We start from the raw sequence: 23,107 nt of genomic DNA on the forward strand, positions 1-23,107 counted from the left end.
CATCTCTTAAGCACAGCATTTGTGTGTACAGCACATTACAGTGAAGGTGCGGGTAGTTGACGAGTTACGCCCTTAGCAGTCTGCCTGGGGACTGTAGCAGTGGTTCCCTGCTCTGCTGACCTGCAGCTGTCTCCTGCGGTGACCTCCCTCCTCACTTCCTGGCCGTTTCTTCCCTCTTCTCTCCCACCCAAAAATGTCTGTTCATTTCTCATACAGAGCATTTAAACCTCTTTTATTGGCTTCTTCCCATCCATGCCTTCAAGTTCATCTCATCTTCCACTACCAAACCACCAAGTGGTTGGAAGGCTTTCTTCTACAGAAAAAAACAAACCCCAGATTGTACATTACCTGCCTTTACAGTGTTAGTGAAAACCCAGCGTCTCCAAAGGAAGCCCTAGTACTTTGCAGTCTGGTTCCGTCTGATGGTGGCTGATCACATACATGAAAACACTTTGTAAGATGTGAGCCAGGATAAGAGTCAAAGGTCATTACCCTCCTCCCCATAGGTTTAATTGCTTAAGTCATGGGTGTCTGCCCCCGTCTTTCACCTTCGCGAAGCCCTCACCCCAATCCCTCTTGTTCACAGCTGCCAGGGCAGAGGTGTGCAGTGGCACCGGGGAGCGGTTCCGGATCTTCCGGGCCGAGAAAACTTATGCCGTGAGGGCCGGAAGGTGGTATTTCGAGTTCGAGGCTGTCACTGCTGGAGACATGCGAGTGGGCTGGAGCCGGCCAGGCTGCCAGCCCGATCAGGAGCTGGGCTCGGATGAACATGCCTTTGCTTTCGATGGCTTCAAGGTGAGTGCAGACCCCAGGGTGTGGGCCCGGACTTTGTGGGCTGCTGTGCACTGGGTGTCCACACTGCCCTGGCTGTGCCTTGTGTGGTCCGGTAATGCGAAGACCTCCCTGAGCACGAACTGGAGAAAGTAGCTCCTCGGAAAACTTCTGTCCTTGAAGTCTCAAAACATTTTCCTTCACCCTGGGAATACAGCGAAACTCAGGGAGTAGAACGTGGATTCTCTGTCATATCAAAGAGCTGAATCATCCTTGTCTACTGAAAGTATTAAAAATCCATGTACTGATTAAAAACACATTCACTTTGACACAGCAGTTCCACAGAAGGAATTCACCCTCCAGCAAGAATTAGTGATAGGTATAAACATTCAGTAGCCACAAGAATGCTCTTTGCTGTTTGTAATCACCAGGAGGTTTCTTTTTCAACATTATTAGTCATTTTTATTTCTTAAGTTTGATGGAAGCTGGTCAGGTGCTGCTTTTCTTGTTTATTTGTGCATTCTATAAATATTTAATGATTATTTTATCTGTGTAAAATATTTTAAAGTTTAAAATACAAAATATTTATATATGAACATAGCCACAATAGAATAATACTAGTCATTTTTGGTTGATGAAATTCTTGGCATTTTATTCTTTTCTTTTATTTTTATTTGCTAATTTTCTTTGGCGAATTTGTATTCCTTTTGAGAAATACAAGTTTTTCTAATTAAAAAAGGAAAATTAGAATAAAAAAAGTAATCATGAAGATTTGCTATTAACATACGTATGTGGGAAAGCATTTCTAGGCTAGAAATTAGTATTGTGTCTTCTAGGACAACTGACCCACTTTGTTCTGAAACGTTACATTTCCTGAATCTTGTTTTTTTAATTTGGATGGAAAAATTTTGATACCTAATTTAGCTAAATAAATTTTTTTAAAGTAGGATGTGCTATGCTTTAGAAGAATCCTATCGTTTCACTTTGGTGACTGTATCCTGTTACATATCAGTTCACAATGAAGGTGATGCTTAAGGGGACAATTAAAAGATTTTTCTGACAAAATAATATAACTAATTTTGTGTCTGTAGAATATACTTATAGATTCAAAAGTCACATTTATGAAAACTGTTCCAAATATACTGATGAAATTTCACCTACGTATATAAAACAATGTGGCCATATGTATTCAGTTTTTGGCTGCTTATTTCAGTAAATATCTTAAGAATATTTTTAAGTTTGATTTGAACCTTTTTTGTTTTTAGCATGTACTGAAGTGCTTCTAGAATTCTGTTTGGCTGAAGTGTCGGTGTCTTTGGTTCCCAGGAATGGAATTTTATTTTGAAACAGATGAAAATTAGAGTGTCATTTTCGATGATAAACTCCCAGCTTGATTCTCTGCCCATGATTCCCTGTATTTTGGGGAGTAGAGAAAAACAACCCGTGTCCTGGGAAGCGTTCCCTGTGGTGAGACAGATACATTTCTAGAGACATAGTTTTCGTTGTAATGGAAAGTATGTGGGATTAGAGTTTTTGAATAGTGGACGCTGAAGATCACGGGGTATACTGGGTTTTGTTGAGACGCAGTGCGTGACACCGTGTAGACGCTAGGGGTGCAGAGCCCAGGCGGGCGGTGTGCGGCGGGCCCCCCGCCCGCACGGTGACCCGAGCCCTCTCCCCAGGCCCAGCGCTGGCACCAGGGCAGCGAGCACTACGGGCGGCCCTGGCAGGCGGGCGACGTGGTGGGCTGCATGGCCGACGTGACCGAGCGCACCATGGTGTTCACGCTCAACGGCGAGGTCCTGCTCGACGACTCGGGCTCCGAGCTGGCCTTCAAGGACTTCGACGTCGGCGACGGTGAGTGTGCGGCCTCGCGCGGCCTCCCGGGGCGCCCAGCCGCGCTGCTCCTCGCAGGCTGCGGCGAGAGGGCGGGGACGGCGGTGTGAACCGCGGGCCTGCGGCGGCTCGGCTCGTGGAGCCGGCGCTCTCCAGGCGGCCGCGGCCCGGACGCTGTCCCCACCGCGTAGCTGGCAGTTCCGTAAAGCAGAAGGGGCTTTTCAAGTGCGAATCAGGAAAGACATGGCAGGTAAAGGGAGAGTTTTCCTCAAGTGTTAAGTTCTCCCTTAGAACCGCCCTGTTTAATCAGCTGCTGATAGCTTCTTTCGGCTCGTGCGTTTCAAAAAAAATAGTGGGACCACCGATGGCGCGCCAGGCCCTCTGCTGGGAGCCGAGACGACAGAGACGGTGAAGGACGTCCCTCTTCGCGCAGACTCGAGGGCACCAGGGGCGGGCAGCGCCCGGGGGGTTTCTGTTGAGTGCGCGGGCTCTGGGGTGAAGAAGCGCGGGCAGCGCTGCGGAGGCGCGGCGCGGGGAGAGGCCCCTCTGCCGGCGGGTGGGCCCGGACCTCGGGCAGCGCTGTGCGGGGAGGACCAGCGCCTTCTGGGAAGCGGGGGGCAAGGCCGCTGCTCGTGCTTCAGAGCGCTGCTGCCCCAGGCTGGCCCCTGGCCCCCGGGGTTATTTGAAGCTACATTAATGTAAGTGAAATAAAGGTAAAAACTGAGTTTCCAGTGGTGGGAACTTAGGTTTCAGGTGCTCAGCACTGACCTCTAGCCAGCGGCGCCCTGCCGCACAGCAGAGCTCCAGAGCGCTTACACCATGTCGCGAGGTTCTGTTGGGTAGTGTTACCCAGAGCACGTAAACAAGATGATGTTTAACAAAATACTGTATAAATGTTTCATTTCAAACTGAGCTAGCACTTTTTCTTCAAGATGGCTTCGAATATATCCTGTTACTTGAATATATGTGCATGTATAGTCTTGGATTTTAAGATCTGCCTCAGTCGGTACTTTTAAAATTATGTAAACTTGTCACCAGTCCTCAGAAAGTCAGCCAGCTCATTATTTGCATTAAGTTCTCTAGTTATTCATTCAGAAAGCTTTCAAGCAGGTATGACCGTCATTTCTCAGACATAGATTTGTGAAAACAATAGGAGCTTTGCATTTTTACAACTTAATTTCTGTTTTGCAGTCCTGCGTCTCAGGTGGTGGGTGAAACCGGCACTCTAACCACCCCCCCCCCCCATCCCTACCTCCGTTCCTCGGGTGTTGCTCTTACGAGGGCCTGTGTATCATGGGGGAGTTGGGAGAGGGGCTTTATCTGTGTTCTCTGTCTACACTGTCTCAGGCCCTACAGATAGGGCCTGAGAGTCTGTTTTTTTTAGTTGGTTGTTATTTTTAAATGCTGGCATATTATGCCTTTCTTCTTACGAAGTCAAATTCTTGAAATGCCGATGTGAGTTGTGTTTGTTTAGTTTATGCCACATGGATTCACAGAATGATGTTAGAACTGTACACAGTGTGGAACGCCCAGTCGTGCTGTTTAAGCAATGACAGATGCCAACGCTGCAGCGTTGTTGCAGACACCAGTTGCCACTGCGGTGACAAGATGGGCTCTGACGTGGGTCTGAGGGGCACAGTCATAGAAACAACTTTGTTTTCCAACTCTACATTTCACATCATTTTTAAAATTTAAAAAATGACTTGAAACTTTTACTCTGTTGTAAAGTTAATACAGCATCCTCACAAATTGTCTGAAAATGTTGTGGTCCATATTGTTGGACTGCGGTTGGAGGTGTTGGGAAGTATCCTTTTGGTCTCTAAGGCAGGTTAAAAACTTTATTTAGCTGTAGTCGTTAACTCTTCACTTTGTAGGGGTTAGTCAGAATTCTAGGTTTTCTTCCATAAAAAGGACTGCAGAGTTTACACGGGCCTGGGACTTCCAGATGCTTTCTGGGCATGGAATTTTCCCATTCCCTCCCAAGTATCTTTACACGGCTTCTTAAAAAATTCAGTGGAGCTGCTCTGGGTGTAACAACAGTGGAAGGCCCTGAGACAAGCTCCCTAACTTACAGTCGCCACTAAGAGAGCCCGGGCTCAGTTGAAAAACCATTCATTTAGGCCAGCAGGAATGAATGCACTGTGGTTGCTAAAGGACTAAGAAGTTTTTGTAAGCACTCTATTTTCAAATTGTTCTTACAGCTAGCTTGTCTTTACGTCTGAGCCATGCCTGATTTGGTGTTTGTTAAAATCTTCATAATTTCTTTTTGTTGCTGCAGAGGTAGTTCAGTCATATATACGTTGGCTCGTAAAGCAATCAAAAGAACTGTCTCTTGATGTCTCTGCCTTTTGTACAGTTTACACAACCGAAATGATTTCTTGACCAATGTAAGTTGTTTCTTGATAACATCAAAAGGAAAATCACAAAAATCTTTAAAAGACTGATGGGGTAACCCAGTGAAATCCAGGTGGCAAGACAGCCATCCAGTTCATTCCAGCTGAAGGTCGGGTTGTTCCATAGCGATGCAGGCAGGGCTTTTCTTAGGAGCTACAGATCCCTTTTCCAAACAGGGAATGCGCTGTCCTTCCGCAACCACAGACTCCACCGTGAAGCTCCCGTGTTAACTGGACAAAGAACGATTGCTGCGACACACCGGCCCCGGGAGAAGGACAGGAGCCTTCAGTCCCTCCCTCCCCTCAAAGGGCCAGGACCTGCGGTCAAGATCAGGAGCCGTGTTATTAGACTTCTAAAAGTAGCAAGTCCTCTTCTATGAGTCTCCCTTCTATTTGGCTTTTTTTTTTTTTTTTTTAAATCTCTTCAGAGTATCTGTAGGTAAAGCAAACAGATTAATTGAATCTCCATTTTTCAGAGAGTGCTCTGGCTGTAATGTCAACAAAGGAACAGGGCTAGGCAGGAGCAGTCCCTGGTGAGGTCTGCTGTGACTTTCTCCTTGTCTCTTCTTACCACTGCACTGACAACTAGTCAGCATCAGGACTGGGGAGAAACCAGGAAAAGAGGCTGCAATACGCTGTGTTGTAGGCAGAATTCTAAGATGGTCTCTGGAAGTCCTGCTCCTGGTGGACATGCCTTGCATAACCCTCTCTTCTGTCATGTGGACAGAGTCTGAATTAGATGGGATATAGCTCCCATGATCAGGTTACTAATCAGTTAACTGTGAGTTAATCAAATAGAGGTCATCCAGGTGGGCCTGACCTAATGAGGTGAACCCTTAAAAGAGACTGGGTCCTTCTTGAAGTCAGAGGGATCCAAAGTGTGAGATGTGCTCTCCTTCTGGCCTTGGATGAACAGACTGCTGTGGTGTGAGAGGGCCACATGGTGGGGGTCTGCAGGAGGCCTCTAGGAGCTGAGAACAGCCCCTGGTTGACAGCTGGCAAGAAAAAGGAGACCTCAGTCCTACAATGACAAAGAACTGAATTCTTTTAACAACCAGGGAGCTTGGAAGGGGATCTGAGCCTCAGATGAGAACACAGTCCAGTCAGTACCTTGATTTCATCCTCATGACACTGAGAAGAGGACCCCAGTCGTGCGGTACCTGGACTTCTGACCTGCGAGCTAAGAGACAATAAATGGGTCTTATTTTAGACTGCCAGGTTTGCGGTACTTTGTCTCATAGGAATGGGAAACAAATACATCCACCAAAGGGGTATTTTAGTTTCTGCTGAACCTTCGGACTCACAGAACTATCAAAGTTATAAACAACCCAAATTCTAAAACTCGTATAAAGGAAAGTAAGAGGATGCTGATTCTAGGGATAGAGTGGTGGTTTCCTCAGGCGGAGGGGCCGGGAGATAGGGAGAGCAGCGTGCTATGGTTAGATGGCAGGTACTGTTGAGGTTCTAGGTTTCCTTTGGGTGGTGGCTTAGAAGATGCTTGTTACAGTATTGGAAAGGACCAACTACACATGTAAAAGCAGTGTCTTGGACAAAAGGTGGTAATTGATCCACCATCTGCTTCTATATACTTGAGGTTCTTAAAAAAGTAAGAGCTTCTTGAGCATGTGTGTAGAGCTTGGGGGAAGAGCTGGGAGAGAGGGAGAGCTGACGGGGAAGGCCTGATCTTGAGTGATGTTCCTGATGAGGTGAAGGGTGTGATCTCAAACACCAGGAGATGAAATCGGAAGCCTTTTTCATTTTACAGCAGAGAAAAAATGGGCCTGGTAATAGTAATAGCCTCTGTCTTATAAATAGAGTGCCTGGTATTTGTGGGGGAGCCCTCCAAGCCAAAGCAGTGGCTCTGTCTTTCCCATAGTCCCAGATTTCTTCTCTGTGTGCTTTTCCGGCTTCATCAGCCCCTAATGTCTGGCTGCCTTATATCCTACGTGTTCCGTGGCACCACCCTCTCTGGAGTCCTGTCTCTAAGTGGCGGGGCGTCTGCCCTCTGTGTCCCAGCATGTGCCTACACAAGACAGTCCTTCTCGGAAGATTTCTGAACAGGAATTCTTACTGATGTAGCACCTCTTTTTGCTGGGAGGCTTTAGCTCCCTAAAATCTCTTCCCCCATCCTGCAGTGGCAATAAGCTGGTGAGGGTGGGGGCACATTCTGTCCCTCATCGTCTCCTGAGACCACCTCAGAGAAGGGAAGAGTCCTTCAACCAGTAGCTGAAGCTGCCCCAGGCCACAGGGAGAAATGGCCCTTTCTTTGGTCAGCTTTTGGGTGGGCTTCATCTCCCTTGCTTTTTTGTACCATCAGAATGGTAGTATCTCAAGAGCTGAGATTTAGGTATTAGTCTGGAGAGAGGAAGCCAAGCAGACTAACAAGTGGCCCTTCCTCTAGGTCTCTGGAGAAACAGAAGGGAATTTTAGGGTTCACACGTGATTTAGCCCAGCCCGCCATTAAAAAAAAAAAAACCCAAATACTAGCTAGTAACAAATTATACTTTTTAATTTGCCCTGTGCCCTCTTCTCTGCGTTATGGGGGTAATTTATTCCTTAAAGCACACAAATAGGGCAACTTTCCGTAGGCCAAAAACTATCACTAATTCCTATAGGAAAACATAATATGCATTTCTGACCCCCCAAATTAAGCCTCATTTATACTAAAACAATACCGAATTCCCCTGAAATCACATCATAGCTAACATAATTATACCCTAATGTAGAAAGGCATTCCTTCCTGTATTTGGTCTCTAACTTCGTATTTTCCTTGCTCAACTCTGTCTCTTTTTTAATTCACATAGTATAAACTTCAGATTCCCTCACAAAATATAAATATTACACTCCAAGTTTAGTAATTTGATCCTCAGTGTAAGAAAAGCAAAACAAACAGCGACAACGAAGCTAGAAAGAAAATAGTCAAGACAAAGGAATATTGGCGAAAACCTGGGGACAGTGCAGCATTTCCCTGACATGCCGACGTCAGAGGGGAACCGATGCGTGGCGTTTTCTCTGACACAGAACTCGCGCTCCACACTTGCTTGAAGGAGGAACCCACGAGACAGGAGCCAGTTCTCACTACTGAGAAGATGACTGCGTGTCTCACTTCTGTTGGGGCTTGCTGCCTCCCGAAGAGGGTGAAATCTCAACTATTCTGACTTAATGAGAAACAATGCCTTGCAGGATCATTAAATGAAATGCCTCATAAAGTGAGATTCAGATTCTTCTCATCCAGGGCTTCTTGGCGGTCCTCAGGGCTCAGCAGGCATGGCTTCTGAGGAGATGTGTCTGCAGCTGAAGACAGCGTCCTGAATACAAAACTCACGTCTCTGTCCCAGCTCACACGGACTGGATCTTGTCTTCCCACAAATTCATACGGTGAAGTCCTGACCGGTAGTGACCGTACTGAGGTCCTGAGGGTGGGGCCCTGGTCCAGTACAACTCGCATCCTTCTAAGAAAAGGAAGAGACACCAGGTGCATGGGGGAGGGCATGTGAGGACGCAGTGAGAAGGTGGCCGTCTGCAAGCCAAGGAGGGAGGCTGAGGAGAAACCACACCTGCAGACATCTTGGCCTTGGGCAAATAAGTTAAAGCCACCCAGCCTGTGGCATTTTGCTGGGGCCGCCCTGGGGGACTGATCCCCTGCCCTCTACGCTGACACCCCTCACCAGTCTAGCACTGGTCTCAAGTTCCTCCTGTGTGCAAGCACTTCAGGTTTCCGGTAATGTGAGGAGCTGATCGTATCCCTGACTTAAAGCATGGAAGAGTCAGTTAGCATTTTGCCATATGGTGAAAGAATAGTTACTTTGTCTGGAGATCATCTGTATTTCACAAAGTAGGCTATGAGTGCGTGTCTTGTGTAGCGTAAATGCCTCATTACATTGGTGCTTGTTCAAGGTTGTCAGCTTTTCTGTGAGTAAAGATCACCTCAGGGCCCTCTGGTCCCATACCCATGATGATTATAATCAGATCCAGAAATGATGCCTTTGATTCTGTGTCTGCTGTTTGAAAGGGCAGAAGCAAAACTGAATTCTTGGTGCTGAGACCACATAGAATTCCTTTCCTTGGGAGGGAAACAGAAGGATATTTTTGTAATTAAAATAGCTGCATAGCTTTAGGCAGAAAAGGCGTCTAAGGAAAAAGATGGGGGATGACTTTCCATTATCGATTTTATTAGTTGCCTTTAAAACGAAGAAGGAAAAAAAACCAGAATATTGGGCTGTCGGTCTGTACATATAATTTCTTTTTATCCTCTGTTGAAATATGAACCATTTGGCAGATGTATGTGACTCATTGAGAAGATTGCTTTCAACATGGTGTGAATTAGGGCTGGGTCTGCACCGTCCCAAATACCTTACCTTCCTTGCTCCACTGTCACATCTGTCCTTTCTGTCATTAGTGTCACTCTGTACAATCTGCTGTTGATACAGACCTGGGACCCAGGTTTGCATCAGACCTGGGAAAGTAAGGTCACTGGGACTCTCCCTGATTAAGAGGTAGCACTTGTGAAGGAAGGGAAAAGCTCGGACTGTGAGTCCCTGCTGTGGGGCAATCCAAACAACCACAGGTTTGGGTTGGGGCACTGGCTATTTTGAGTGAAGATGAAGACAGTCACAAAGCGGCAGACAAATTCTAAAGAGTAAGGAGATGCTGGAGACCAGCAGCCTCGTTGTTTTGTCTGAAATCAGAAAAGGGGACTGTCCTAGACACTCTGTGGACTTTTCCAGGAGTGAAACTCTTAAATAGGTACTGCATTCACGGAGTACTTTAACAAGTGAAGGGATTTTTAGTGTTTAAATTCCAGATTATTACTTAATGTGTACTTTTTGAGCTTATGTGCATGTAATCTGAAAAACATGTTATTTGGGGAAATTCATTGTGAAATGATTGGTAAATTCAGTGAAAACCAAACTGCTTAGCCTAAACTGCCCAGTTAATTGACAGTTAAATCTTATGTGTTGATGAATAGAGGAAATTTCTATCGTACAGACTATTTTGAGAATAGCTAAAGTTGGTAGGTGGTTAATGACATAATTTGTATATATACTAGCCTATCTGCACGTTGGCAGTTTTGCACGTGTGAATATACATCTGATTCTAGAAGGAGCAATGTGAGCATACAGCACCAATGGTTCGTTACCTAGGAATACTGCCAAGCCAAACAGCAAAATTTAGTATGGGATGGCTTAATTATACTGGAAAGGTCAAGGAATCAGAATAAAGGGTGTCAGAACCTTGTGTATATGAAACATTCTATTGTCTGGACTTGAATTGATGGAGAGAACGTGATGGCTTTAAAATGGGTTTCAAGGTCAAAAATAAATATCCTACTGATCTTGATGCTCTGAAGTGAACCAAGAGCCAGGAGGAAAGTGTGGGAATGCCCCTGTCAAGCCAGCATTGTGTTACCAAGTCCTTGCACTAACGATACACCTGTATCATGGTAAATTCCCTGGGACCTCACTTAGCATAATTCCCTAATTCATATTTGAAGCCAAAATGGACTAGAAGAAACAGATACCACGTCTGAAGCCCTGGGTTTTAGATCCAGTTCTGAAAATAATTCTTCCTGTGGGCCCTCTGTTTTCATTTCCTTAAAATAAGAAAACATTAATTGGAAATGGTCATTTCATGCCTCTTCCAGTTCTAAAGATCCCAGAAATCTAAGGCAAGTGTTTTGGTTTTGGTTTTGGTTTTACCCTCTCTCCCTGCATTCTTGAGCATCCCATTTAACCAGCCGAAGGACCCTAGAGAAAGATTTAACATTTAACTAAGATGTTAAATCTTTCCTCATCTTGAAAAATGGGGTTAATATTTAATAATAAATGGTAAAGTGCTTGGATATTATCTGGCACATAGTAGGCCACCAGTAAGTGTTACCCTTTCCTCTGATCAAATAATTCACATTTACATGTTAATACTGGCCATTTTAGTCTGCTTTTGGCCATTTCGTTTTGGTTATAAATGTGAGTCCCAATTTGTATTTCAGAAATTTCAAAATCTGAAATCATATATTCTTAGGAAAAGCTGGTATGCTTGTGATCTGCTTTATCTTCTCATCCAGCCCCCACTGCAGATTTCACGCCTGCCTCACGCCCCCACATCCTTGTGACTGCCAGTTCCTTCGCTGGACTTGCGTGCTCACAACACAGCCCTCTGCTCAGGAGTGGGGAGGCTCATCAGCAGAGAAAGTTAAAATTTGCTGAAGCCATCTGTCTTTTGTTGGAGGAAGCAATTTAGCCATAAGTTGTAGCTACTGTTTTAACAGGTTTACAAATAGTTAGGGCGGATCTGGCACAGGCCCAAGTAACCAGTTGGACCCGTGTGTACTAATTTAAGATCCCCTGCTGGGAGGAAACTTGCCTTAGATCTCATCAGGCTTTGCCGTTTGCAAGGTGTCAGTTAAGGTAACCAGAATAGAAGACGGCGAACTCAAAGGATAGGCAGGTGGGACTGACACTTACCTGTGCCAGGTGTGTGCATAAACGTGTGGAAACCAGTTTTAGTGGGCTGGAATATTTTTGTGCTCAGCCTGCCTCAAACTCAGAAAGATCTGAGCCTCAATTATCATGTTTTGCTGTGGACAGTTACTAAGAGGGAGGTCATTTATCAACTCATCTTGTGTAATTTATGGCAAACCCTTCTGTCAGTCTTGACAGCATTTATGATTCTCTGACCCTCTATTCTGTATATTGATAACTCTTTCCTTACTCATTAGCTCCCTTCCGTGCGTGAAGGTAAACTCTGGGAAGGGAGCCCTCCCATCCTGTTTGCAGCTGTGTTTCCAGTGTCTCCGGCAGTGTTTGGCACGTGGTCAGTGTGGATCAGGTGTTTGCTGCTTGGAGGGACCTGATACTGTAGGAGACAGTCTTTGAATGTTGAAAACTTAGAGCAGGAATCAGGCTCGAGGGCCAAATCCAGCCAGCCGCCAGTTTTCGTGAATCAGGTTTTGTCGGAACACAGCCACGCTCCCCCGTCTTCATATTCTTTGTGGCCGCTTTGCCCTGTAACTCAGGCTTGAGCAGTTTTGACCTAGACCACACAGTCCAGGAAGCCTAAAATCTACTCTCTGGTGACACACAGGGCTGGCTTTAGCGTGGACCTTGAGATCTGCAGACCCGGCTGTCTTTTCTGGCCACTTAGCTGTGATTTAAGCTGAGACTGGACTTGACTCACTGGAAAAAAGATAGCTGATTCCTGTCTCAATGAACGGTCCTTAACATTCACTGAGATGAAGCCCCAGATAAACACTCAGGACATTCGCTGCTGTCACGAGCCTTGTGTGTTTGACAGCATGTCACCTGTTGTCAGCACCTGTATTTGGAGGTGACTGAGGCCCAGCCTTCCCCGTGTAGACTGGAAAGTACCTGGCGTTTCCTCTTCTCTGTGTGCTCTGCACCTCCATCTAGTCCTTCCTACTGTGACCCCTGCATTTAAAATACGGATTTCAGAAATACTCATTGTGTTATTATCATAGCAGCTACGAAAGCTGCATTTCCAGACGTCAGAACACAGTTTAATTTGGGGGGATTCTACTTCATTTAAATTAAAAAGAGAAAAAATAGCATAATTTCTACTTATGATTGTACTTTCATAAATACTTCCCTTTAAAAGGCACCAAAACAATAAAGCAGTGAGAATACCACCTACGGCTGTAAGCTAATGGAAAAATTATACCCATTATTTTTCAGAAAACTAATCAATTCTTTTTGAACATTTGGAAAATACAAGAATATAATGAATTGATTGAAATTATATATATATTCCCACTACCCAGAGAAAAATTGGACTTTTAATGTGTTTTTGTCTCATCTACAGGATTGAGATGTAGAGATAATTTTCTGTTGCCATCTTTGTAACTTAATATTATGTTGTCCTAAGTCATAAAACATTTTAAACATAACTTTTGATATTTGTATCAATTTTACATTTTGAGAAGTGTTAGTCTTTCAGAAAAGTGCAAGAAAAGTACCATGAACACCTGATACTCTTCACCTGGAATCACCAGTTTTTAAATTTCACCATATTAGTTCTGTCTCCCTCTACAGGTTTATTTTGGTGAGCCCCAAACATGATTTTTAATGCCTGCACATACTTAGCCTTGTGTATGTATCATAATTAACCATTCTCTTATTCTGGATATTTAATTTCTTCTACCTTTTTTTTTTCCGTTTTAAATTTAGTTTAGTGAGCATCCCTGTCAAGCACTGTATATACAGGATCTCATTTTTAAAACCATGGCTCCATGGGGTAGAGATTAAAGAAGAAAGGATTAAAGCTTAGAGAATTTAAGTGACTTGCCAGAAAGTGGCGGAGCTAAGACTTGAATCCAAGTCTCTTGGATCTCAAACTCTCTGTCCTTGGGCGTTTCGTAGAAGTACCTGCCTGCCCTCTTCTTCTGCAGAATCTTCCCACTCCCATCTCTCTGCTCTTCCTCTGTTCTTGGTACTCCGTTTTCTCAGATAGGTCAGTAGGTGACTTGGGTATGACTTTACCACTTGTCTTCCCAGCTCGTTAGACTGTGAGAACCTCTTGGCTGAGGTCTGTGTGTTCCTCACCCAGTGTCCCGAGTGTCTGGCACACAGTAGCTGCTTTCTAAATATCTGTTGGATAAAGAAGTGAATAGTTGAAAGTGTCTTAATGCAAATGACTTAATTGCTCATCCTCAGTCCTTGCTAATTTTATTAGCAAGACTTCTGGTCCCGAGCTCACTGCACACTCACTAGCCGAGAACTTCCACAACTTGAGGAACATGTGGTCTGGACCATTTCGTATCCACGTCACTCTTACACATTTCTATCTGAGAAAGATGTAGGTATATCCCAACTTATTAAATGAGTATTTTTACAAAGACTGTCACTTGTTTTCATAATAAAATAAAGATTCGTTGAAAAAAATTGTTAGCTTGAGAGACATAAAAAGAGAGGAAAAAAAGTATTAAAAATCCCACTACTCTGAAACTTTTTTTGATTAAAAAAAACCTTCTGGTGTTTTCACATGTTTAAAAATAAACCATATGTTACATCTTTCTTTCTTGAAATACTGTTTGCTGTCAATATTTTCCTATGTATTAATGAACCTTTGAAAGCCAGATTCTCAAAAGCTAAATAGTATACCATCTCAAGGAACAGAAAAACATACATTTATTGTCCCAACAATATTCTGTGATTGTAAACATAGCCAGAGTGAACAGTTTAGGACATAAATCTTGTGCACAACACTAAATACTTGATTTTTTAGATGAAAATATATCAAACATACACAAAATTTCCAGATACTAATATAACAAACACCCACAGGTCTACTGTAGAGATTTTTTAGGGATCCAATAAGTTTGCTTTTAGGGTAGGAACTCCTTCTACATCTAAAGTGGTAAAAGAAATAACTGTTCAGCCTCTGAGGAGATGTTTCTATCTTGGTATCCCCTAGTTCGTGTCACATGAGTGCGACATTTGCCAGTTTGTGCACATGCAGTTCCAGCTGTCTCAGGTCTATTGAGTTTATCCAGTCCTTCTCTCTGATTCCTTCGGGGACACTTAAGACAGCTTTCCTTGACTGCTACGCCCAGAGCTGGCGCAGCTGCAGACACAGCTGTGGCTCTTTCATTTTAGCTAGAAACTCATCACTCGCACTTCCTTGAACCCGGCGGGATGTGTTCGTGCTTCCGGGTTGGTAGCATAGTTACACGACTGTTTCTTTAAATATATGCTGATGACACGAGCTGCGTGAGACCATCATGAGTTATCAGGTGTAATTTGTATCGTCTTGTGCTGTTTTGAGGGTTATACATTGCTTTTACTGCCACTGATTTCAACAGTGGAAGAAATAGAAATCGTAATGGGAGAAATTTGTCAGCTTATTCTCAGGATCCCTTGCTTTTTTAATCTACAAGTTAGATCCTCTGATTTGTGGTCTGCATTCCAACACTGACCTTGGTTATTGCATTGAGTACTTGAACTTTCCTGTAAAATAGTATAGAAGGAAATGAAGATTACATAGATACACCCTCTGCTGAAAAATGTCATCTCATCCCCTTGCCAGACAATTAACAGAGTGAATGTAGTTTCCCCTTGTTCTTTAACAGTGGAAAGGTCAACTAGCCCTGCTACACACTGAAATATTTTGTTTCTTCTTTATTGCTCATTGCTGTTGCTTTTGACTTAGTTTCTTATTTAACTTACTCTTTGATTTCATCGTAACTATTTATGTTAATCGTGCATTGTCCTGCGTAATCTGTAGTGTCAATGACATTGAAGGGGAAGGGACAGACGGAGGAGATTCAGTGGGATGTTGGCAACGACTTCCAAATATTTCAATTTTTTTTCCCAAAGCTTAGCTGTAGGGTTCCCCAGGGAGAAAAGAGCAAAACTCTCTTCAAAGATCAAAAGCAACTATAAGTGAATTAAAACCTTTATAAATATTGCCTCCAATCCTTTTTTCTTTGAGGTACATGCAAAGAAATCTAGCTCAGCGGTGTTGGTGTTTGCAATTTCAAGCCCTCTTCTATCTCATTTTCCCCCTCCGAGAGAGGCACGCGCACTTCTGCGCAGGCTGCGGAGTGGGGACCTCCTCCTGTGGCCGTGCACCCTGAGACCCTGGAGGACTAGGGGCTGCCTAGCAGCTACCTCACAGAAGTCCAAGGGGAAAGAAGGGGCCCCTGGGCCACATTTAATGAATTCTGATGCCAAGGGCACATCCCGGTCTTCGGAGCCTGGCGTTGAATACTTACTGTTAGTGGTCTCTTTATCCTTGCTTTTGCCTCAGGGTGACGGCTCTCACAAAGGGAAGACTTCTGGAGCAACACTTTTGATAATTCCATACCAGAAGGCTCTTATGCTAACGATACTGTTTTTTTCCCTTCTTCCCAGGGTTCATACCAGTGTGTAGCCTCGGAGTGGCTCAGGTGGGCAGGATGAACTTCGGAAAGGATGTCAGCACCTTGAAATACTTCACCATCTGCGGCTTACAGGAGGGCTATGAGCCATTTGCCGTTAATACAAACAGGGAGGTTACCATGTGGCTGAGCAAGAGGCTCCCTCAGTTTCTCCAGGTTCCATCGAACCACGAACACATTGAGGTTTGCTTGTTCTTTAAAGATCAGACCGTTGCCCAAAACCAGGAGAGGGAGTTCCTCCTTGTTGACAGTTATTGTCTCTCACGTAAATGATGGCTCTGGTGTGCCACACTGTGGTGGACTCTCAGGACAGGTACTTTATGAGAGGCTGATGAGGCTGACTACCTGCAGTTCACCTTGAACAACTTTGGGGCTAATCTGCATATAATGTATAGGCCTCTGTATCCATGGATTCAACCAGTCATGGCTTATGTAGTGCTGTAGTATCTAGTACTGAAAATCCCTGTGTGTAAGTGGGTCCACACAGTTCAAACCTACACGGTTCAAGGGTCAACTGTACTTAATTGTTTATATGTATATACATATACACACACACACATATATATATGTGTGTGTGTGTATATGTGTGTGTGTGTGTGTATATATATATATATATATATATAGAATAGAATGTATATATATGTATGTATAGAATGTCAGGTTCACTTTGAATTTATGCGGTTATGATATGAATTTCCCAAACCATCTCTTGAGTTAGAAGCAGAGGCTCCGAGTGTATCTGGGACATGGTAACCCTCATGCGTAATGGTCTCATTTGCGAAATTGTGCCATGGGTGGGCCATGTTTGGATTCTTCAAGAGGTGATGCACATTAGGGGTTTCAGAGTCAGGAATCGACAGTGATTAGATTTGAACGATGGCATCTTCATTTGCTAGGTGACCAGGATAGACGGCACCATAGACAGCTCCCCGTGTTTAAAGGTCACTCAGAAGTCATTTGGCTCCCAGAACAGCAGCACGGACATCATGTTCTACCGCCTGAGCATGCCCGTCGAGTGCGCGGAGGTCTTCTCCAAGACTGCGGCGGGCGGCATCCCGGGCGCCGGCCTCTTTGGGCCCAAGAACGATTTGGAGGATTATGATGCAGATTCGGACTTCGAGGTTCTCATGAAGACAGCTCATGGCCATCTGGTGCCAGATCGAGTGGACAAAGACAAAGAAGCTGCAAAACCGGAGTGTAACAACCACAAGGATTACGCTCAGGAAAAGCCCTCTCGTCTGAAACAAAGGTCACTGATATGAGCAAAATGATTTTAAATACATGGTTGTCATGCGGGGTCACAGCAGAGTATAACAGTGGGTGAGAGATTTCCAAGTTCAGTTCCTTCTTCCTCTTCCTCCTCCCTTCTGGACAAAGGATTCCATAGAAAACAGTAAAGCAGCCTGTTTGCCATCCAGTTTGTTACCAGTGACAATCTATCCTAAGTTACTTTTTAATGAATTTTTTATTGTGGTTAAAAACCATAGAATTTACCATTTTAACCATTTTTAAGTGTACAGTTCAATAGTGCTGAGTATATTCACATTGTTGTAAAACGGATCTCCAGAACTTTTTCGTTTTGCAAAACTGAAACTCTACGCCCATGAAACTACTTTCTTCTTCCACCACCTCCCCCTACCCTACCCCCAGTAATCATTTTACTTTTTGTTTCTATGAATTTGACTGCTTTAGATATCTCTGTACATGGAATCACACAGTATTTGTCTTTTTGTGACTGACTTGTCTCAGGTAGCATAGTGTCCTCAAGATTCACGTGTGTTGTAGCAGGTGTCAGAATTCTCTTCTTTTTTAAGGCTGAATAATATTCCACTGTATGTATATACACCACGTTTTTTGTCCATTCATCCATTGATGGACATTTAGGGTGACTCCACCTCTTGGCTATGGTGAACAGCACTGTTATGAACATGGTTGTACAAATATCTTTCCAGAACCCCACTTTCGGTTCTTCTGGTTACATACCCAGAAGTGGGGTTGCTGGTAGTTGTCTGTTTGAATTTTTGAGGAACCTTCGTGTTGTTTTCCCTAGCAGTTGCACCATTTCACAGTCTCCTCAACACTGCTCAAGGGTCCCGATTTCTCCACATTCTTGTCAACCATGTTACTTTCTGGTTTTCTGACAGCTGCCATTCTCGTGGTTGTGAGGTGATACTTCACTGTGGTTTTGATTTGCATTTCTCTGATGATTAGTGCAGTTGAGATCTTTACACGGCTTGTTGGTCACTTGTGAATCATTGTTAGAGAGATGTCTATTCAGGTTCTTTGCCTGTCTTTTGATTGAGTTATTTACTTTTTTGTTGCTGAGTTGTAGGAATTCTTTATGTATTCTGGATATTAACCCCTTATGAGACATATAATTTGTATTTTCTCCCAAGGGTCGGTTTTTAAGGTACTTATTTTTACATTATTGGTTGAAACTTAAAGAGTTTCTAAGTAGAATAAGAAGGCTACTTATTTTAGCATCTTTTCTTACACTCAATCTGAATTTCTCAACTTCAGCCCTATTACCCTCGAACAAATAATTATTAGTTGTAAGAGTCTGCCTTGTGCATTAAAGTTTTGTTCGCAGGTCCCTGGCCTCCACACACTAGACACCAGTGCCCCCTACCTGAGTTGTGACAATTGAAAACATTCTGGATATTTCCAGATGCTCTCTTGGGAGCTCAGCAGAGCTGACAGCCACTTTGCTGAGTTAATCGTATGTGTGTGTTTGAGATAGCCGGAAGGTGGTAATGTCGCTCCCTGATCTTCTGTACATTTCAGATTTCTGCTCAGGAGGACAAAGCCAGATTACAGCACAAGCCATTCCGCAAGACTCACTGAGGACGTCCTTGCCGATGACAGGGATGACTACGACTACTTGATGCAGACGTCCACGGTATGAGCTGCAGCCCTGTCATCCGACTCTGTGTGTCTGTCATTGCGCTTTGCATTTCAAATAGTTAACTTTGGTACATAATACTTAGCAAGCTGATGATAAAAATAACAACTCACTTGTATTTTGGGGACTGAGAAGTTGGAAAGCGTATACATGTTCTGATGGATATTGTGCAGTAAGAGCCACGTTAGGAACAATACGCCCGAGTGGCACCTTACTCCTGACCTTGCTCTCTGCTTTCTGGGCAACGTTTTAATTGGCCACTTAATTCTTCCAGGTACATTTTGTGATTTCCTTCATCTCAGTGATGTGCCTGAAAGGTCATTGATCATACTTTGTGAACGGTCAAGGATTAATGTCTGCCATTTAAAATTTTCAAAACACTCCTCATAAAATGCCAAATAGGAAAAAATATATAGCTTTGTCTCTTGAAGAGTTGCCCATGTTTGAAGTTGACTTCCACATATTAGATCTGAACTAATTTCAGATTTTAAGTTGCTTTTAAGGAGTCAAAATAGTATATGTTAGTGATAGGAAGAGCTCAGAGCCTATTCAGAGAGGTGGGTGACAGGTATAAAAACTCTAGCCTAGGGGAGTGCCCTCGTGCAAGCTTGAAGAATTTGAAGCCTGCCTGCCTCAGGAGTTGATGATTTGTTACGTAAGCGTGCTGTGTGAGTGCCCGCCCATACGTACGTACCTGGAAGTTTAAGAAGCCTCAGGTCACGCTGTGCTCAGAGAGCCTGTTTTCTTTCTCCAGTTATGTCTGAAATACTTCAGGAGCTCTGTCTTAAGACTTTCCTTCTTTTGCAGTGTCAGTCTTTTGTGCCTATAACATTTTAATTTAGGCAAAATGGTTTTTTTTAACAAAGACAGAATCCATTTATTTGATATGTATTGTGCCAAGCCAAGTAATGTATGCAGAAAACATTAGAAGTGTGTGGAGTTCTTTCAATTATGTTAAAGCACTGGCTTTGAATCACTCTTTGAAAGACAATGTGTATCGCTGCTGAAAACATTTATTACACACTGTGGTCATTTTCATTAGGCCACACGATTTTAAAGACATATTCTTAGGCAATTTTAAGACCTTGCAAGTCAAAGTTTTGTCTCTTTGTTTTGCCAACACCTGGTGTTGCTTTCTCAACAGTACTATTACTCAGTGAGAATCTTTCCTGGACAAGACCCCACTAACGTCTGGGTGGGCTGGATTACATCAGATTTCCATCAGTACGATACCGCCTTTGACCTGGACAGAGTTCGCACAGTGACCGTGACTCTAGGAGATGAAAAAGGAAAGGTGCACGAAAGGTTGGTTTTCCTCAATGTTTTACAGGAATGACATCTGACAGAAATGTTGATAAACCTAGGCTTTTTTTTTTTCCTCTTGGACTTCATGTCCAAGATAATACTCTGTCTATAGGAACAATGTAATCATTAATGTCGGTGTCCTTTTCTGTTACTCATACAAGCCGGTAAAGAATCTGAATGTGTTAAAAGTGAAAACCTCTCGAAGAAAGAGCAGTGCATCTTTTGGGGGTGGTAACCATATGTCCCCGCAGGTGACACTGCACAACCAATGACGTGGGCCACCGCCACTTAGCCTTTGTTTGGGGATTGCAGATGGGGTGAGTGTGAGGTGTTCAGCCCGTGGCCCGATGTGCATCCGGGGCACTGGTTTTGTGGTGGGAAGAAAACGGCGAAGACAGTGTGGGCTGGTGGTTCAGGCCAGGTGGACCGAGGGGCAGTGGGTTCTTTCCTCAGCTTTGCCGTTGACTCGCTGTGTGGCTTAGGGTAAGTCACTTCCACTTTCTGTGCCATCCTTTTTTTATTTTGTAAAACAAACCAAATTCAAACCCAACCTTCAAAACAGAGACGAAGGCCATCTTCCTTGCAGAACAAGAGAAGACCTGGCCTCCTACACCAGCCTTTGTGCCCGTGCACCCTCTCTGATCTGCTGGGACAGGTCTCACAGGACGAGCCCCTCCTAGGCTTGCTTTTCTTTTGTTCCTGCACCATCACTCTTGGTGACCGGAAGCTCGGTCTCCTCCTGCCTTCAGACTTTGACACCTGAACCGCCATGAACTTGAGGTGGCGGCAGTGTTAGGAGGTAACTCAGTCTAGGGCTGGGATATCTGACTGATGGTTTTGGTGCAGGAAATACAGGCTGGGGGAGGTCGCTGAGGCTCCTGTAAGTGGTGTGCGGAAACGCATCCAACATGTGACGATACGGAAACTGACTCTACCTCAGCCTTCTTGCTCTTTTCCTCCTGTTTTCTTGGATTTGGCTTTTTTGCCAGCCTTGTGAGTACGTGCGCTGGGTGGTGGCAGAGAAGGAGTAGCAGGCCAAACTCAGGTCACGTCAGCTTGCCGCTGTCTCTGGTGAGGGTGAAACCGAGGTGGGGCTCTGTGCTAATATCGCAGATTTTGTGCACATCCTGGTGAAGTCTGTCTCTCATAACGGATCGCCAGGAATTCTCCATAAAGGGGCATCACATTAGCCAGACTTCCTCAGTGCTGAGTGGCTCGTGTGGAATTTGACTGAGGACTCTGACAGTGTCGGGAATGAATGCTTCTCATCTCAGAACGAGTGGTTCAGGGAAAAAACCTATGAGAAAGAAAATTACCAATTTGGATAATTATTAAATAGTTAAGCTTGTCAGAACCTCAAAAAAAGGTCCAGTGTGGTCTGAGTTTTTGGAGGGAGGGTGCAGGTCAGTTCTTCCTCGGTTCCAGCCTGTGGGCCTGTCCTGCCCCGGGTGGAGCTGAGAGGCTCAGGAGACCTGATTCAGAAAGCCCCCTCACGTCAATGGAGTTTTGCTCAAGAATCGCAGACCTGGGCGCACTGTGCACCTCCCCCACGTTGGCAGGAGCTTGTTGCCTGCACAGCACACCTTAGGTTTAGTTTGCAGGATGCACATGCTTTCCGGTAGATCCCTGGTCGTACAAAGAGAAATGTGATTTTTTGTTTTTGGTTTTTTCCTGAAATTCAGCATCAAACGCAGCAACTGCTACATGGTGTGTGCAGGCGAGAGCATGAGCCCGGGGCAGGGGCGCAACAGTAATGGCCTGGAGATCGGCTGCGTGGTGGACGCGGCCAGCGGGCTGCTCACCTTCACCGCCAACGGCAAGGAGCTGAGCACCTACTACCAGGTATGCGCCGGCGCGTACGATAGAAGGAGAGGAAAACAAATGAGTTCGTGATGGAGTTTTACTTCTGTTCAAATAATAACAGCACCAGCCCCTCAGAGCCAACAATCACGGCTCCAGAGGTGCTTGCGTGGTAACGGAAGGGGCCACTCCCAGTAACAGCTGAGAGGGGGTCTCCCTGTGACAGGAAGTCTTCTTCTGAAAGTGTTCTTTGGGTGCTGTGGAGAAAATACAGCTTCTTAGTGTTCCTGCTGTACTAATATTATTAAATTCGCTTGTTTATTTAAGGTGGAGCCAAGTACAAAGTTATTTCCTGCCGTTTTTGCACAAGCTACAAGTCCTCATGTCTTTCAGTTTGAGTTGGGAAGAATAAAGGTAAGAGAGACTCCCTCCTGGTATCATATTTGGGTTGTTTTCTGTTAGGAAATAGCACGCACTTCTTAAATGAATTCAGCATTTCATTAGTACTGGTATTAATCACATGAATGATTCTTTAAGAGGAGAGTTGCCATGTTTGAAAATTCTGTACTCTCTTTCAGGTCACCAGGGTAACATAATTAATTAAAAGGGTCTCATTGGTCATCATAAATGTTACTCAATAAAACTAGGCTTAGACAGAACAAAAATGCCAAATTTCACACAGCTGAGAGACCACTGGACTCACAGGCGAGCTGGAAGTGATCGTCAAGGGCTGAGACTGCTGTGCGGCGGTGGGCGCTGCCGGGGTGGCACCACTGACACTCCGGGAACAGAAGTGAGGGAGCAGCTAGGCAGGATGGGATGGTCAGGCAGAGCTGAAACAGGGGTGACATTCAGGTCGATTCTTAAAAGAGCAAATCTCAGGGTGCCTTTGCTAGAAGAGGGCATTCCAGACGGGGCGAGAGAGTGCCCACACACAGGGGAGAGGGTGCTGAGGGTGAGGGAGCTCAGTGTCGTGTGGCACGGGAAGCCCTCCGGGCTTGGCTGGAGGTTCATGGGGCGGAGGGTGGACCACAACCGAGCTGGAGAGGCTTTAAAGATACTGACTCCATAGACGGTGCTGATCCGCTGGAAACTTGAAGTCGGGGGTTGAGGATAAGCAAACCTGTTTGGGAAGAATATGTTGGTCATGAAGTGGAGAAGTACCTGCTCAGGTATAATAATCAGGTGCCAACAATTTGACACTGT

At 44.6% G+C, this 23,107-nt stretch overlaps 1 protein-coding gene across 8 annotated transcripts in view; it reads left to right on the forward strand.

Moving 5' to 3' along the window:
* The window catches only part of RYR2 (ryanodine receptor 2), a 543,025-nt gene that overhangs the window by 334,122 nt on the left and 185,796 nt on the right, over positions 1-23,107 (forward strand). For 7 of the 8 annotated variants that reach the window (XM_074373272.1, XM_074373273.1, XM_074373274.1 and 4 more), the window contains 8 exons: positions 587-795; positions 2,454-2,628; positions 15,869-16,077; positions 16,791-17,143; positions 18,679-18,793; positions 19,941-20,101; positions 21,784-21,943; positions 22,229-22,315. In XM_074373272.1, the coding sequence (XP_074229373.1) occupies positions 587-795; positions 2,454-2,628; positions 15,869-16,077; positions 16,791-17,143; positions 18,679-18,793; positions 19,941-20,101; positions 21,784-21,943; positions 22,229-22,315 (1,469 nt within the window). The remainder of the gene's footprint in view (positions 1-586; positions 796-2,453; positions 2,629-15,868; positions 16,078-16,790; positions 17,144-18,678; positions 18,794-19,940; positions 20,102-21,783; positions 21,944-22,228; positions 22,316-23,107) is intronic. The other variant, XM_074373277.1, reaches the window with a different exon arrangement.

This window comes from Camelus bactrianus, chromosome 11 (assembly GCF_048773025.1).
Source record: "Camelus bactrianus isolate YW-2024 breed Bactrian camel chromosome 11, ASM4877302v1, whole genome shotgun sequence".
NCBI lineage: Eukaryota > Metazoa > Chordata > Mammalia > Artiodactyla > Camelidae > Camelus > Camelus bactrianus.